At 46.3% G+C, this 14,652-nt stretch overlaps 1 protein-coding gene across 4 annotated transcripts in view; it reads right to left on the reverse strand.

The window, feature by feature from the left end:
- BCL11B (BCL11 transcription factor B) overlaps positions 1 to 13,874 on the reverse strand; it is a 90,944-nt gene extending 77,070 nt beyond the window's left edge. For all 4 annotated transcript variants that reach the window (XM_069016030.1, XM_069016028.1, XM_069016031.1 and 1 more), the window contains exon 1: positions 13,460 to 13,874. In XM_069016030.1, the coding sequence (XP_068872131.1) occupies positions 13,460 to 13,517 (58 nt within the window). In that variant the 5' untranslated portion in view covers positions 13,518 to 13,874. The remainder of the gene's footprint in view (positions 1 to 13,459) is intronic.
- Positions 13,875 to 14,652: the final 778 nt, after the last annotated feature.

The raw sequence follows: 14,652 nt of genomic DNA on the forward strand, positions 1-14,652 counted from the left end.
GAAAAAGGGAGGAAAGGGACGAGGGAGAAGAGAAAGAGATTGCTTTGAGCGTTCACAGACTCTGAAGGATGCATCACCAGAGGCCCAGCCTCCCCCCACCCCCCCTCAAAGAAGCCAAGCCTGATTAGATCTTTCTTTTATTTTTCAGCTTTTCAGCTCTCCCAGAATGATTTCAATATATTTTGCAACCAAGCCTGCCTGAAACAAAATGGAAAGGCTGACCTGGCATAGCTTTCTTGACAGCTCCTTCCCACTGCTGCCAGCACTGCAAGGATATCAGCAAAGAGCCATTTTGCAAGCGTTCGAGCCCCGAGTCACATTCTGAAATAGTTCCTCTCTTTTTATCCCACCTTCTCATTCCCACCGCATCTCCCAGCCATCTGGCCAAGGCCCCATCCAGCAAAGCTTATGCACCCAAGTCTTTCCTTCTTTTTCAGAGAGGTGGGGAAAGCTTTTATGCACCAAACTAGCAGGACCGGGCTCCCTGTTATATACAAAATTAGTACCACCTTGTCCCAGTTCAGAGTTACCGGCAAGATTAAATAACCACCCGTTAGCAGAAATTACAACAAACTATTTGCAAGACTATCATAAGCAGGATATGGTCTCATGAGCAGTTAGGGGGTTTCAAAAGTGTGTACAGTGGGAAAGGGAATGAGGCACTTATTTAACATACTGGAATATTGGCTGAGCCTGAAATATTCCACTCTATTTTTCCAATGCCAAATAACCCTGCCATTGCTATATAGGATAATAAAAGGGTTTTTGTTTAAATCTTATCCACAGACCTGTTGAATTTCCTACCTTTACCCCCAAAGACTGGAAAAGAATTTTTGAATGACCTGAATCAGTTTCTAGGAAATATGTTAACTTCTCATTTCACAATTAATAAAACCCAGTATGTTTTAAATTGGTATTTAGAAGATAATTTTTACACTATAAAATAATTGTGGATCACAATCCATTTCTGGGGCAAAACATGTTTTTTTTTTGTTTGTTTTCTCTTGTTCTGCCATGTAACTGACAAATCATACAAACCTTGGACTTTACTCAGGCAAAATTTCCACTGACTTTTGCCTAAGGCTGGTTTGCCTCTGCAAGGACTATAGGATTTGGGCTGAACAAAACAGAGGAACTAACAGTATGTAAATCAGTGACTGAGACCTCTAATCGAATCAGGATTAAAGGAATAGGAGGAAAAATGTTCTCTATTAGCCCTAGCAGTTTCCTCATAGATTTCCTGGGGAAAGTAAGTAACACAAATATCTCAAAGAAGTAAGACTGTGATAAACAGATGTTGTAATTCAGATCTGGACTCTTCTCCAGTCTGAAAACAAAAGGATTTTTGTCCCAGTTTTCAGCAATTGTGAAAAAAAAAAAAGAAACACGTAGAAAAGGGGCAAGAGGTAGAAGGTGCAATGCATTGCCTGGCAACAAAAATGTTTACACCTTGAAGAAAGGTAGTTTAGAAGAAGAATCGTTCCCATTTTTGCCTTCCAGAATAAATAACTGATCAGCATATCAACCAGCTGTATTACAAGTCGCATCAGAGCTCCCTAGCAGCAAAGAGGAGAGCAGCAGCAGCACCAGTGACCACAGAAAAGGACAGGGACCCCAGAGAAGTGTCCAAGCATGGACCATCCTGCTAGAGTAGACGATGGGCAAAAGAAGGCTTATGATTCCTAACTCACTCATTCTGAAAATCATTAATTACCTTTTTCCCCTTAATCTAAGTTTAAAAGGAGTTTGAAGACAATACTAAGCAATTAATTCACCAATTTATATCATAAAAAGATGTGTCCTTGCCTTAGTAAAAATGTAACTATAGCTCTGTGCTGAAAAGGCACTGCTGGGAAGGGAGCGGATGCCTGCGAACAGCGTCACGATGCAAAAGGTAATTATTTAGTGCTGCGGTTCCCTTTAATGATCTAACATTGAGCAATATTGTTTATATTGAGGAGAGCTTGCACCTTTAATTACCAATTACATATACATCATTTTAGAGCCAAAAGAAAAGGACTGTGAAAAGGGTCTTTTAGAAATGTGCATGCTATTTGTAGCCAGAATTCCTATTAAGGGGGAGCAGTGTGTCAAAATATTAAAAAAAAACCATACAGAGAGGCACACACAGGCACGAAGATACACTCGCAGGAGATGGGACAAAGAGCTGGAAAAGACTGCGCAAAAACAGGAACTGAACGAAGGGTCGTAAGAATAAAAGGTGGCAGAGGGGAAAAATGCTTGTTAGTAGTTTCACTAACATTCCTGTAAAGCCTTTTGATTAAAATCTGTGTCTTACATTACGAAGGCTGATTTGTAGCATTTATATATATGTAACAAATAAAAAGAAAAGCACTGATCTCAAATTTATTGTCGTTTTGTTGTGAGGATTTATAATTTTTTTTGCCTATGATATAGATCATGCTCTTCAGAAAAAGTAGCAAAATTTCTGCATTTGATAAGGGTCCTGACCAGGCGTCTGTGGAAACATGAAGGAGGTTTAAACAGCTAAACTGTTACAAATTCTTTCTTTTCAGTTCTACGCTTCATTTGAATATTAGTTAAATCCACATATGCCTATTCGCTTACACTCGCTCACTCTCTCTTTCCAAGGACTCCGCAATGGCACTTTTTTAAAATAACATCTGGTATTCCTTCATATTTTGGCAGTCGTCACATCACCGAAAATCAGCTTTTCGTTTTCTTGGTACACTGAGCCCTCATGATCAGTAGTAATTGGGTTTCAAACTATCAAAAGATTTTTTTTACTCAACTCTATTTCTGATTTGAGCTTAATAAATCATCAATCATGAGACCAGCTATTCACCCAACAATGCAGAAGCTATATTACATCCCCTTATTCACAACATGGAAAACAGACATAAAAGAATGAAAAACAAAATACTGAATAGATCTTCAAATGCATTTTATCCATGTCAATTTGCATTTATTTTTTTACTCAAAATAAAAAAAAAAAGCAAGAAAGAAAACACTTCCTATTGACAACTCAATTAAGCCATTAAAAACCTACATTCAAGTAACATTACAGGAGAGATTTAAAACCCACAAAGGAAAAGAGAAAAAAGCCTGCAAGTCCAGCCCATAACGCATCGGGTCATGCCTGGTTAATACAACAGCCAAGATCTCAGGCTGTTTAAGGAGCCCTTTAATACCAGTGGGGCAATTTAGGCCAGTCTCAATCTAGAGTTCTGACTCTGCTTCTGTCTGTGGGTTTAAAATGAGTCGCTTCACATTATTTGAATTTAACTCTGTGGTTTTATTGCTGTTGTTGGTAGCTGGGTTTAGAGGTAGGAGGGTGTTTCTTCACCAGCATTTATTTTAAATTAATTTATATTTTTTAAGAAGAAGAAGAAATTAAGCCACACAAAATAGGAGAATGGAAAACATCTCATGTCACTTACATGGAAAAAGTAAAAAAAAAACCAAATGAGCTGTCTCCAGCCAGGACTCATGCCCTGGTTCTTTCAGGTGTGCTAAGGTGTGCCCAGTATTTTCCCTACATCCAGAAATTCCTATGCAGAGGACTGCCTTGGCACTGCCTGCCTAGGGAGCCCAGTGAGTTGGCGACGGGCAATCTTTGGGGACATGAGTGACACAGTTGTTATACGATGGCTTTGTGAAATTAATGCAACCGGACAGTCTGAATCATTTGCTTTACTTAAAAAAGCATTACACTTGCTGACTGGACTCTAAGCAGCATCTCCAAGATCTCTGGCTGCCTACCACACCAAAATACAGTGGACAAACCCCTTAATTCCATAAAGGCACTGTCACAAAGCCACCAGCACTCCTACTCCAGCGTGGTGACATCATTAGAGCATATGTGTCCCATGCAAACAATGCTCTCATGCCCAGTATTAAATTGAATGCACACGCTAACTACTTTCTGCCTGTCAGTTGTCTCAAAATCTTACCCACTAATAGTGGAAAAGACCGTTTTTGCTAAAAAGCATTTCCAAGGCCTCAAAGGACAGAACCATGGATACTTGTTCACAGAGTTTGGGTGAGGCTGGGTCCAGACAGCCGTCATTTATTTTCTTGCCTTTTTATTGCACTGCAGAACCAGGGTAAGAAGGGATCTAGAAGTTGCCAACCTATTCTCTTCCTTATTTTTCTTGTTCCACAGTATCAAAATGAGGCAAAGAAAGGGGGCAGAGGAAACATTTTGGTGTTGGGCCAAACTGCTGTGTGTGAAACTTCCCCCCCGTGGCTGGTTTCTGCACAAATCAATAACGGGCTGGTGAAGGTGAGTGCTGCCAGTACCTTCACTGCAGAGCTGCTGCTGGGTGCCCTGCCTGCTCTGGCACCCTGCCACAGCCACTGCCCACCCTTGTGCCCACCTGGGGAACAAGGCACAGGCTACCCCAGGGACCACCCTTCTCTGAGACAAGCTGGAGGTGCCCAGGGTCCACAAAGGGGACTCAATTCATGGTGGCCAGGCACAGGAAACTGCCCAGTAATGTGCTGCAGCACATTAAGTGCACTGTTCTCCTCACACAGTCCCTGCTGTCTTGAAGGCACAGCCAGAGAGAGCTCAGCCTAGTTGGGGAGCGAGCACAGAGGACTGACTTGCTCTTCAGGGTGTTGGCCCAAAGCAGGCCTGAAAATGATGTCCCTTCAATCAACACCCACATGTCACATTTACTGTAACATCAACATGCTTAACGGAAATAGCTCGAATCACACGCTCTCTGGCTGGGTTATCACCAAGATCGGTGTCAGGATCCTTGCTGCGCAAAGACTAACGCTGCTCAAAGTGGGCGATGCAGCTCCTTGCCGTCAAAGTTTATCAATAACCTGCTTCCAGAGCCTCCCAGCAGCTCCCTGCAGCCACAAGGTGCAGAGTAGAGATTATGCCTACATATTGCATCAGCATCACACTCAGCGGTGCTAGGCACCGCTTATCTGACACCAATTTTTAATTATTCTGAAGACTGCAAAACAATTGCTTGTAGTATTTAAATTTTTCCTAAATGTAACTCTGAGGCTGAGTTGGCCAAAAGAGGCAGCTTGACGGAGAAGCTCCAGAAACACAGGGGACCTCACTCTGCCTCACTTTCCCTGCGACTCTCCGGCGTGTGCAAAGTGCACAAAGGCAGCCGGAGCAGCGGCAGGCGAGGCTGTGCCGCTCCGTGCGAGCGTGGCCTCGGTGCAGCCGCCGAGCCGCCGCCGTCCTGTCACCCGCCGCCACGTGCCGGGCGGCCGGCGGCGCAGCGCGGCAGGTGCCGGGCCCCGGCGGGCAGGAGGGAGCCGGCCGCCCCCGCTGGGACCGCAGCGGGACCGGGACACGGCGGGGCAGGGAGGGTGCGAGAAATGACCCGGTCACTGCAACGCTTCAGCACCCGCAGAGGGCTGCGAGTTGAAGGGCTATCCTGCAGCGCTGGTACCTCAGACACCTTTTGCAGAAGTAGACCGGATCTCTCAGAAAGCAATTTAACCCTCTGTCCACACCTGAGACAGAACGAGCCCAAGCACTGCCACAAAGAGCCAGTCGACACATCAGGATTTAGGGAAAAGAAGAAGGAAAATGACACAATAACCACGCCGGACCCAAACAGGACAAAAGACAAGACTATCCAAGAATCTGCACAAATCTCCAACACTTCTCAGAGGTTATTTCTTCAGAAACTATGTACAGTGTTACGGAAGGGAGTAGTGTGTCTCCTCTTAAGTAAACTGTACATTCGTAAAAAAATATTTACTGCTTTTGAAAGCAGAAAATGCATAGGCTCTTCTATAGACTGCAGAAGCTGTAAATCTCTGCAGATAAAATGGGATGTGATGATGTGATATAAAAGCATTCTTTGTTCCCCAGTGAATACATTTGTTTTATTTAAAACTAAACGACAACCAAGGAGAGAAAGGAGTGCTCAGTGCCACAAAAGGAGAAGGAGCAGTATTTGGGTGCAGGCTTTCAACTGGCATAGAAAAGAATATTGGAAGCAGAGATCCTTACCCAAGGATTTAAAAGGCATGATCAAAATTAAGTAATTAGTTCTGAGCATGTATTAAACACACAACAGCTCTGTTCTTTTCTTAAATATCAGGCTCAAAAGAGACTGCATTTTTCAATTGTTTATGGCACGCTGTTGCTCATATAAGATTTTCTTAAGCCTTTTTTTTTTTTTTACTTTCATTGAAGCATATTCATTATAACATTCAGCGAATTTATGGCTTCTTCCAGTGGCTTAGTAAAAGGGGTCATAAAAAAGTTAAGTAAACCAGTATGTTTTTTTCTTCTCCCTTAACTTTGGATTCCTTTTTTGTACTGTGCTGTCTAGTGCTTAGTCTTTGGAAAGTACCTTGGGCATATCCAGCACACACACAAATTATCAGCTGCTCCAGGAAAAAAACAAAACGGAATTTCTTGCGCTGAGGCAACTACACAAAAGACTTGCATATGTCAAAAATACAGAACTAAGTCCCTGTGAATGCTGCACCATTAATCAAATCCCCGATCTGGTGTCACTTTTGCCAGTAAAATGATTATATTCTTCTAACCCCCTTCTACTGGCGCGTGCCTGCAATGCATGAAGTGTGTCCCTCTACTTTAATTTGTTTTCGAATAGCCTGCTTTAGGCATTTTTTATATATCCTTTGAAAAAAAATTTTAAAAAAAAGAAAAGAAAAGAAACAAGCTGCTACTTAAAGCTCCAGCAAAGGTCTACAGTACTGAGCAAGAAACAGCTTTTTGAGAAGGAGGGCAGACAGTGAGAAAATGTAACTGATGTTACATGAACACACAACTGCCTCTGAGGTTGCAACTGAGTGCCGAGAAATGGTGTGCAGCCTGCCCAGATACATTTTTAAAAAGTAAATAAACACCGAGGAGGAAGGTGCTATAGTACAAGCAGCTGAATGAATCATGCATTTATCAATGCATGCAGTTATTGATGCTTTTTCCCTCCCTCATTAAAAAGATACATACATATAAAGCCGTCTACAGACGATGCTGATGCTTCACCAAGTGCTTTAGTGGCATTGCTAACTTTAAAGCATGTGGGTAAACCCAAACCACTCTTTTATTTTTCCACATGCTTTCTCTGGACGGTACCGAAGGCAGACTAAATTCAACCAACAACTGCACTGCAACCCTAGAGAAACCGGACTGCAACCAAAGAGTAGGAAATGCTCTGGCAAGGAGGCTGAGAGCCATTTGGGGGTAGCAGGTCTCTGCAGGGACACTTTTCCACCAGGTTTCAGCCTGGGGTAGTGGGAAGGGTGGGAGGCAGAGGAGGGAGCAAGAGGAAGGGAAGCGTGGGTGTGTGTGCACTTGGTGGGCAGAGGCGAAGGGGAGGAGAAGGATAGCTGTTTCTCTTGATAAAAGTTAACAGTCATGAAATGGAAGGAAAGCCACAGTAAGTGAAGTCTGAGGTTTTGGGAGGGGAGAAAGGAAGGTTTTCCCCATGGCTGTGCAACAGTAGCATCAGCAACGGCCCAGGCACTGTACTCTTCAGCTTACCGGTCTGTCAAATGAGCTGGCTGCTGTCTATATGCTTCCAACTATCTCAATTCAAACATTAAATGAAGTAGAGAAATCATCAGATAAATTACTGGTCCTCTCTACCCAAGAGTGAAGGGTTTTTGTACAGCTGATGACAGCCCTGATCCTTTGTCTGACCTAATTTACTTCTCTTGAAGGTTAGAATAAAGCGCACTTTCCTGTCACAGGATAACCTCCATCCACATATTGCACCCTAAAAATAAGATGCTTCTGCTATGTTAATAGTGCTGTAACTTGATGGACTTCTCAGGATGGGTGAAACAGACATCCAAAGCTTCCCATGTGTATGCCACTAAATTATACGTTTGGGCAGGAGAGCATCCTGCTAAAGTCCGTCCACGACACACGAGCCGACTGCAGCAGAGAACAGCACAAGCCCATTGGAGAAGCCTGTGAGCTGCTCAGCAGCAACTTCTACATGATGGATGTGATTTTGTGTTTATTTCCCTAGAAAACAAAAGAATGCTTATTTTCTTTTGCAGGAACTGCAGATAGTTTGCTCTAAGGACCTGAGGATCAAAATACAGTAAACTATTTCATATCAAATCCTCTCAGCAGGGGTATGTGTGGCTTTCTGATACATAATCTAAGCCAATTTCTGTGCATGTGTGTCTGCTTTGTTGCTGCACACATCTTGTCCTACAACTCCAGCTTCTTCACTCTGTCTTTGCACATCCACTGGAACAAACATATGGATCTCCGTGGGCTCCCCCCGCTCCCCACCACACTGGAGCTCACTCATGTACAGGTATCATTACCACGATCATTATCTGACAACAACAAATCGAGAATTTAAACATTGTCTGTTGACAATAAAAAGCACCGTTAAAAACTAATTTTAATTAAAAACTCCTGTCCGCCCGAGTCAATTAATCAGCCGCGATTTAGTTAAAAATAGATTTGTCTCTCTGTCAGCCTCTCTCGGCTAGCTCTATATAGATCTTCGCATGAAAATCAATACTACAACTTTGTGCCGAGCACATTTCGCAGCACGGTGCGCGCCGGGCGCGGCGGTGCGGGCTCCGGCGGCGCATCCCGCGCGTCCCGCGGCGGGGCCAGCGCGGCCATCGCACGGGCTGGGAGCTCCCCCTAGTCGCCAACCCCCGCCACTGGCGGCTGGGGCACACGGCAGGCGCCGGCAGCCAGCGAAGTTTATTTTGGAAAGTATTTTCCATCAACAAACAACACAAAGAGCAAAGAGATCCAGGTAGGAAATGTGGGAGACAAACTAACATCGTGTGCGAGGCATTTTTGAAGCAGAGAGGTTTGCTCGCAGCGAACTCAGCCGTGGGAAGAGCAGCTGAAGTCAACCAGAGTCCATAAATGATATCAAAAATTTGTGCTACTTCTTCAACCGCACACTCCTCTAAGTCATAATTATTGCCAAATATGCCACAAGAAAAACCTTTGTTCTGCAGAGAAGCACACATTTTGTGCAAAACAAGGGCTCCTGCCATTCCTATTAAAGGCAGCCAGTTTGTAAAATCTTGAAGAGTTTAATTTCTCAGTATTTAAGTAAGCCTGACAAAATATGCTCTGCATCTGCCGACCAGCAAAAACTGCACAATGGTTTCTCACCCGCTGTATATCTATTTAAGCCACCAGACACATCAACCAAAAAGGACAGAACAACCCACAGCTACAACCTAGTTACTCTGCACCAGTATTTAAAAATATTTTAAAAGACCAGAAACTATTAAATTGTGCCAGTATTTTTTTTATTTATCTTGTAAGTCCCATACAAATGCATTTAAATAAAAGACAACCTGGAAGTCGACAGCATGCAACCTTTTTTTTCCCTGTCCTGTTTAAAGTAAACACAAGTAATGTCTTTTAAAAGCACGTTAAGCTTTTCTGTGCACAACCATGCAGGTATTATGAAAAAGTCATCCATCCTTAAAATAATAGTAATTTCCTCTCTAATTCTTCAGTCACAGCTTACATTCTCTTTGTATTAGAGTTGATTACATTGGTGTGGGTTTTGTTCTGCAGGGAAAGTGCGTTAATTGCACTAAATCTAAATGCATTTTAAGAGAAGCTCCTTGAAGCAATTTGCAAAACTTTGACATGCAAAAAATCATAGGGGTTTTTGTTATGATTTTTAATGACTACGTACAAAACAAAGTGATACAGGAAATTACTGCTCTTCCTAGGAAACCTGTTGACCAGATACTGAAGAGCTGCCTTGGGAAACCTGGTTCCCTACCTGGAATTGTATGATTTTCCTGTGCCTTTCCTTCTCAATCTTTGCTGCTGTCCTACATGAATGTTCTTGCTTTGCCGCCTTCTGCAAAACTGCTACCAACGAGCTTTTCACATGCTCTTGCCTTTCATATTTCCTCCAAATGCAAAATGCAGGGCTAGTTTGAAAACAGATTTCTTAAGTTAAAAATGGGAGATCTTAAGCTGGAAAATCAGCAATTTGAATCAAATCAAAATAACGCTTCTTTGCACAGAGCAGCTCAACACTTCAGCCTCCATTTCTTTATATAATCGGGGTTTTTGCATTGTCCACCGATTTAAATGAGCTTGGCTACCAAGTTTGCTCAGTCCACCACCAGTGAAGAAAGGTCCAGAGTTGCACTCTTCTCTTTGTGTGTTTCATCTCTTTTTTTTGTCCTGCACATACACCGTTAGAAGGCTGCCTGGGTGAGCCTGGTAAGAACAAGCAGGCCACTCCGTTTTGCAGTCCTTAAGACCACTGTGCTAATGAGATGCTGCAACTCTGGAGCACAACTACATTGCACTTTCTCTCCTTTTTGAGTTTGTTTGTCTTACACTCAGGATCTAAACCTTTCTCCAAACACCAAGTGCATGAAACCAAATAAACTCCAGCTGAACAATGTCAGAAAACCCTTCTCCCTCTCTGTCTCTCTCCCCATCTCTCTTTCCTTGCCTAGCAAAGACCTCAAATCCATCCTGAAATGCAACTCTCCTGACAGATGCTAAAAAGGGAGACAGGGATAAAAAAGCCCAAGCTAAACTCGACATAAATGCAAGATTTCTGAAAATAGTATCAATTCATCCTGGCTTTGGGGGCTTGGCGTGGGGTTGACTCTATTTTGTTGTAAGTGCTTTGGAATCTTATTCCGCTGCTTTCCAAACTCCCCTTAAGAGAGGACACTCTGCCTGGCTGCTTTTCCCCCGTGAATGACACTTCCCAAGGAGTGCACAGTCTTCGACCCCCTCTCCTGCAAACCTACAGCTGAGGCTCAGACCTGTGGGCTGAAATGCCTGTGCTTCTGCTCCCCAGCCCCAACCCCAGCCCAACGCAGCTCCCCCCCCGCCCGCCCCCCGCCTCCCACCACCTCCTCCCCTGGATACCTTCATTTTTTTCTGCCACTGTTCAGTATGCAGCCTGATTTCTCCGCCAGCTTCCTCAGGATGGAGAGATAGATAAATACAAGAGGGGAGGGAGGGAAGCTCGTACTGCTCTGCTCTCCATTCCTCCCCCAGCCTTCCCGCTAAACCCATTGTACACGCAGCTCCTCGGCACCTTTGAATGCTCTCCTGCCTCATTATTTACCTTCAAGTAAAGCGGTAGGAAAAGGAGATCAAATTGGAATAACAAACCTACCTGGCTCTCTTCTGCACCTCACCTCCTCCCCCCCCCCCCCCCCCCAGCAGCAAGAGCAGCGAGAAAAGAAATGTTTCACTCATTGAAACAAATTCAGACGTGCGCAACAAAACAGATTTTCCACACACCCCCTATCAATATCCCACATCTCCTCGCTAGTGAGACAGAAAACAAGTGGGAGAAATTACACAGGGCGATTTAGGTGGCTGTTGATGCTTTTTCTTTGAAAAAGAAAATTAAAAAAAAAAAAGGGGGGGGGGGGGAATAAGAAGCCACCAACAAAAACAGTAAGACATTTTCCAAACCGGATGGTTAAAATAAAAAATGTAATTAACGAAGGGGAGGGAGTTGAGGAAGGGGGGAATCCACCTTTTATGGTGATGCAAATCTGGCTCCAAAATAACAATGAATTAAAAAACAACCCCCTCAGAAAAAGCTGAATACCAGATGCATCTTCATCAAGGTTCCGCCAGCTGATGGGCTGGGGGTGGGGTGGGTGAGGGTACTTTTTAAGAAATAAAGACGCACATTAAAAAAAAAAAAAAAAAAAAGGCATATATATATATATATATATTAAATAGGAATAGAGAAACAGAGAAAGAAATTTATATTTCGGAACTCAAACCGTCCCCCAACAACCCTCCGCTATGAAAAGAAAATCCCAAAGGAGGTGGAAAAATTATATACATATATATATATCTCGATTCCCAAGGAAATCTTACAAACAGAAATTTATCACCGGTAACAAAGAAAGAGAGGAGCTCGCAAGCACCAAATGCTCCTGGCAGATGGCTCCTATTCTTGGCTTTCAGGGGAGGGGAGAGAAGCCGGGGAAATATTTTATTTATTTATTTAAATTTTTTAAAATCTCAACATAAATATTCGGATCCGCCGCGGCTCAGGCTCAGCCCCGGGCTGGCTCCGTGCGAGCCGCCGCCCCCCGCAGCACAACTTGCGGACCCGTTTTGCGGGGCAGGGGGGGGCAGGGGTCCGACCGGGCTTCCCGGGTGCGGGTCCACGTTGTGCCCGACATTTTCTTACCACCCCCCCAAACTGGCCCTATGCTATAGGAGGGAAATGGGGACCCCCTTGACCTCCCCCTTCCCCGTGCCCCGGAGGCGTCGGAGGAGCGCGGAGCGCTGGGGGCTGCGCGCCCCGGGAGGCGCCCCCACATTTCCCCCTCGCGGCACAAGCCCCCGGGGACGGGAGCGGCGGAGCAGCGGAGCGGGGCGCCCACTCGGGGACCTTCCCCCTACTCTGCCTGCAGGCACTTGCCCCTCTACCAGAGCTTTAGGGGTGGGAACGGGGAGGAGGGGGATTCTGGTGCTGGGGGAGGGGGAATGCCTCCTTCCCTCCCCTCGCTTTATTTTTTCCTTCTTTTTTTTTTTTTTTGGGGGGGGGGGGGGTTGGATATGTGTGTATTTTCACTTACAATGGGAGCTTCAGCAAAGTGCAGCCTCTGCTCCTGCCCCGCAGGCGAGCCGGTGCAGCTGCCCGGCCCGTATTTCGTGCACTCCATCCCCGGCCCCTGCCTCGGCTTTCTTCGTGCCCTCCGCCACCGACAAACACTGCCGCCCGCACCCGGCCCCTCGGCATCCCCTGCCCTGCCTCTAGCCTCAGCTGAGCTGATCCTGCCTTGCCCCGCGCTTCGGAGTTCTCTTCCCCCGCCGGCGATGCACCTGGGGCGGGCAGGGCGCAGCTGGCCCTCTACCTGCCCCGCGCTCCAGTGCCAGGGGGCTCGGCCCCGCCGCCGCCGGCCCGCCGTCTCCATGTGCTTCCCGCTAAGTCCCCCCGGCCGTTCCGCTTCTCCCTCCCTTGCTGCCCACCTTGATCCGCCCCCCCCCCCCCTCCGCGGCCCGGCTGTCATGCCGAGGCAAGGCTCTCGGCCAACTTTTCCCACCGCTCCGTGCTGCCCCCGAAGCAAGGAACGAGGAGCGGCGGAGCCCCGGCGGGGTGGCCCGGCCCGGCCCGGAGCAGCGCGCCCCGCTCCGCCGCCCCCCGCACATGCAGCCGCTCCCCGGGAGAGCCCCGCGCCGCCCCACGCCGCGCTCTGCCCGCCGGCAGCTCCTTCCCCGCTCCACGCCGCCTGCCCTCCCGCCTGCCTGCCCGCCTCACCTCCGCACCGCTGCAAAAACGCACAGCAAACTTCGGGCTTCTCCCCCCCTCCACCCCCAGCCCATCCCCCCCAGCCACACACCCCCCTCCCCTCTTTAATTCCCTTCTCCTCTCCTTCTCTCTGAAGTCATTTACCAGCTTTGGTTGCTCCTGGAGTTTCCCCCCCCCCCCCAACCGCTTCCTCCCCTTCCCTAATTTTGCTTCTCGATTTCGGCTCGGTCTGGTTCCAAGTTCAAACTTACGTGTGATAATCTCTCTTTGTGACAAGTGCTGCGGGTTTCCCTGCTTGCGACGGGACATTGCCCTGGCATTTACACTGGCATCGCCTGGAGAGCTGCACTGGTTTGGGGGGATGTGTTGGGGGGCCGATCCTCCTCCTCTTTTTTTTTTCCTCTTTATTCTTCTTCTTCTTTATCGAGTTCTTCTTTCAAAAAAAAATCAAAAACGAAAAAAAGCCTCCTTTTTGTTGCTGCTGTGGTGCACTGGATGGGATTCCCTCTCAATTAAAAATCATCATCGTCATCATCATCATCAGGAAAAGCTCTTTCTCGCTCTTTTTTCTCTTTCTCTTTCACACACTGTCTTTTCTCCACTGCTTCTGCCACTTGGACTTCCAGATCTCTTCTTGAACTTAGGAGGATATGCACCGCCAGTGACACTTTTCTCTTTCCCTCTTTCCAGAGTGCTTGGCAAATTGGCAAGTGAGCTTTTCCACCAGGAGGGTAAAAAAAAAAAAAAAAAAAAAAAAAAGAAAAGAAAAAAAAAAAACAGTAGTTAAAAAAAAAGAGAGAGAAGAAAAGTACTAGAATTGGGAAAGCCCCCACACAAAAAAAAAAAAAAATCGCCAAAAAAAAATGTTTCTCAGAGATTGACCCTTGCTGGGTAGATATATAGAGAGAATTTTTTTGAAAAGGGGTAGCCGAAACTGTGTCTCCTCTTTCCCAGTTCAAGTGGCACTGCTTTGCCCTGGTGCTTTTGGATTGCCAGTGCTCCTGCACCACTTTGCACTCTTCCCCCCTCGCCTGGCACTGGGACTGGAAGGAAGGAAGCCCCCAGTGCAGCTGGGCTGGTGCTGGCTATTACTATTATATATTGCAATGTGAAGATGGCGGAGTCCTGGTTCTCTGGGAGCGCTCTGTCTCTCTATGGCTGGGGCTGCCTCTGTACAATGGGATAAAATTCAAGTTCAAGTGCGGACGTGACGTTTAATCTGCACTAGAGACAAAAAGACCCAGAGAGTAGGAGCACTGGGGGCGACTAGCGGTGGCTTTTTAACATTGTACCCTGCAAGAGAACAAGAAACGCCACTCGCACACACCGCACACACCGCACACGCACACACACCGCACACACACCAACTACGGCACACGCAGGGCTCGCCGCCGCTCCGGGCTTTGTGCAGCGCCGCTTTCAGTGCGCGGAGCGCCGGCGGCCA

The sequence above is a fragment of the Aphelocoma coerulescens genome, chromosome 5 (assembly GCF_041296385.1).
Source record: "Aphelocoma coerulescens isolate FSJ_1873_10779 chromosome 5, UR_Acoe_1.0, whole genome shotgun sequence".
Lineage (NCBI taxonomy): Eukaryota > Metazoa > Chordata > Aves > Passeriformes > Corvidae > Aphelocoma > Aphelocoma coerulescens.